Raw genomic sequence first — 2,133 nt, 5'->3', positions numbered from 1 at the left:
TCGTTTAAAAACTTTTTTAGTAATATTTCTTTCTACTATTTAGAGCACTAAATAGCAACACTAACAGAAAACATAACGTCACGTGCATTTTGCTTTTAAAGTGGTGATCAAACGTAGTAGTTCAAAAATAATTATTAACACTCATATAATGTATTATATTAGGCTATGCAATTGTGCCACCCATTCACCTTTCATTTCAATCAATTCAGTTCAATGAAGAAAACGTGCAAACAAAAATCTAAACGCACAAAGCATATTTAAAATCATAAGATAAAATATTCGTGGTTCCATCAGAAGTACATGCTTGACTGAATATGTCAAATTTATTAGGGACCTGCTAATTCAGATCTGTTTTCCAGCATTCCTTAAAATGTCCCCAGATCACTTCAGAAGTGTCCTGTAAATCCTATATTTTACGCAGACAATGCACTGATTTCACTCCTGAATCTCATTTCTAATTGGTTCGACTGACGGCGTTACGACACCGTTTTCGTTTCCAACAATCCCAAAATGAATCGGAGAACGGCACCAGCGTCTCCTACCTCCACATTCTGCGCTCTCCGTCCATTTGTTGGAAGCGACGTATAAAATCCCCCTTTACTTTCCTCAGGAGCGTCAGTCAACGCGTGCGCGCGCGCGCGCTCGAGCGAGGTGTCAATCAAAGCGGCGGCTTCCCTTTCATCTCTACAGTCAGTCAGAGATCAGGGGGAGGAGTACAGCACTACACTCTCTCCAAGCCCAACATTACTCTCAGTCTCTGCTGAGCGCATTTCTGAAGAGGGACACCTTTTTACCCAAGAAACCAAACGGGAATGACACACAGCATCTGAACTCCGGCACTTTTTTTTTTTTTTTTTTGAGTCGGGCTTTTTAAACAGCCAAAGCGGTCCTGCGTTCAACTCACGCGTCTAACTTTTTCGTCTGAGAACGCCACGGGAGTCGTGCTTTAACTTTTAAAACACGTCGCGTTTGGATCCTCGCGCGCGGCCGTAGACCAAACACTCGCGCGCGTGTTTGGAGTGCGCCCGGGCTGAAATTATACGGGGTTTTCTCGTCCAGCGCCTTCGCTTTCCGGGCGTTTGTAGGGTGAGGAGGACTTTCAATCACCCGAGAAATGCCGCAGTTGTCAGGTGGAGGAGGCGGCGGGGACCCGGAGCTCTGCGCCACCGATGAAATGATCCCGTTCAAAGACGAGGGAGACCCGCAGAAGGAGCAGATCTTCGCGGAGATCAGCCACTCCGAGGAGGAGGGAGACTTAGCGGAGATCAAGTCATCTCTGGTCAACGAGACAGAGATCAGTCCCAACAGTAACAGTCACGACGTGAGTACGCCTCGAACGCAGGTTGAAGGTCCCGTAGCATCCCCGTCAAACTTCACGTGTCCGGTTGTTGGGAAGTTGGGATTTGTTTTCAGATTGAGGAGTCGTGTTGATATTTTAACCTCCGTTCTGTGAACGTGTGTGTGTGTGTGTGTGTGTGTGTGTGTGAGCGTGGTTTAAATGGCAGAGCTGCACGTGTTAAAGTCAACAAACTCGTTTTAACACAGTCATTATTTTTAAGCGAAAAAAGGACTAGAAAGAACCACCGGAAACGGTCAGTATTGGCTTTAATCATCACAGAAATTATGTGTTTTGATAATTTTATGAGTTCGGGAACCGTAGGCTATTTACCCAACCGGTTATTAAAAATGTTTTGTTTGTTTTAAAAACCCACAGTCGTTATTTGATTGTCAGAGATGGCGGTGTTAATCAAATAGCTTTAATTTGTTTTACTAATCACAAATAAAACGTTCGCTTTTAAATGGATTTTATTTGAAATCTGCGTGAGATTACATTTATTAGGTTTATTCTAAAAATCACGTTAAACGGTTATCAAAAATAAAGTTAAAATAATGATGCAATGCTGCTACCCCTACTACTAATAACATTACATTATATTGTTTTTATTATTATTGCATTTTTAAAAAAATGTTTAATAATTTATTACAGTCTGTCAGATAATGGGTGCAATATGCACATATTTTAATATTTCTGAAACAGTTTATTATGCCTCTTATTGGTTTATTGTGATTTATTCTACAAATAACCAGTAAACTGAAACTTGCTTTTAATTTTTTTTTTAAATAATTATTAAT

The 2,133-nt window shown here is 41.1% G+C and overlaps 1 protein-coding gene across 1 annotated transcript in view; it reads left to right on the top strand.

The window, feature by feature from the left end:
- Window positions 1-672: 672 nt before the first annotated feature.
- LOC122351900 (transcription factor 7-like 2) overlaps window positions 673-2,133 on the top strand; it is a 21,078-nt gene continuing 19,617 nt past the window's right edge. The window contains exon 1 of the mRNA XM_043249314.1: window positions 673-1,321. Within this exon, the coding sequence (XP_043105249.1) occupies window positions 1,115-1,321 (207 nt within the window). The 5' untranslated portion in view covers window positions 673-1,114. The remainder of the gene's footprint in view (window positions 1,322-2,133) is intronic.

The sequence above is a fragment of the Puntigrus tetrazona genome, chromosome 1 (assembly GCF_018831695.1).
Source record: "Puntigrus tetrazona isolate hp1 chromosome 1, ASM1883169v1, whole genome shotgun sequence".
Lineage (NCBI taxonomy): Eukaryota > Metazoa > Chordata > Actinopteri > Cypriniformes > Cyprinidae > Puntigrus > Puntigrus tetrazona.
Note: the sequence above shows the minus strand (reverse complement) of the source record. Positions and strands in the feature narration are given on the sequence as shown.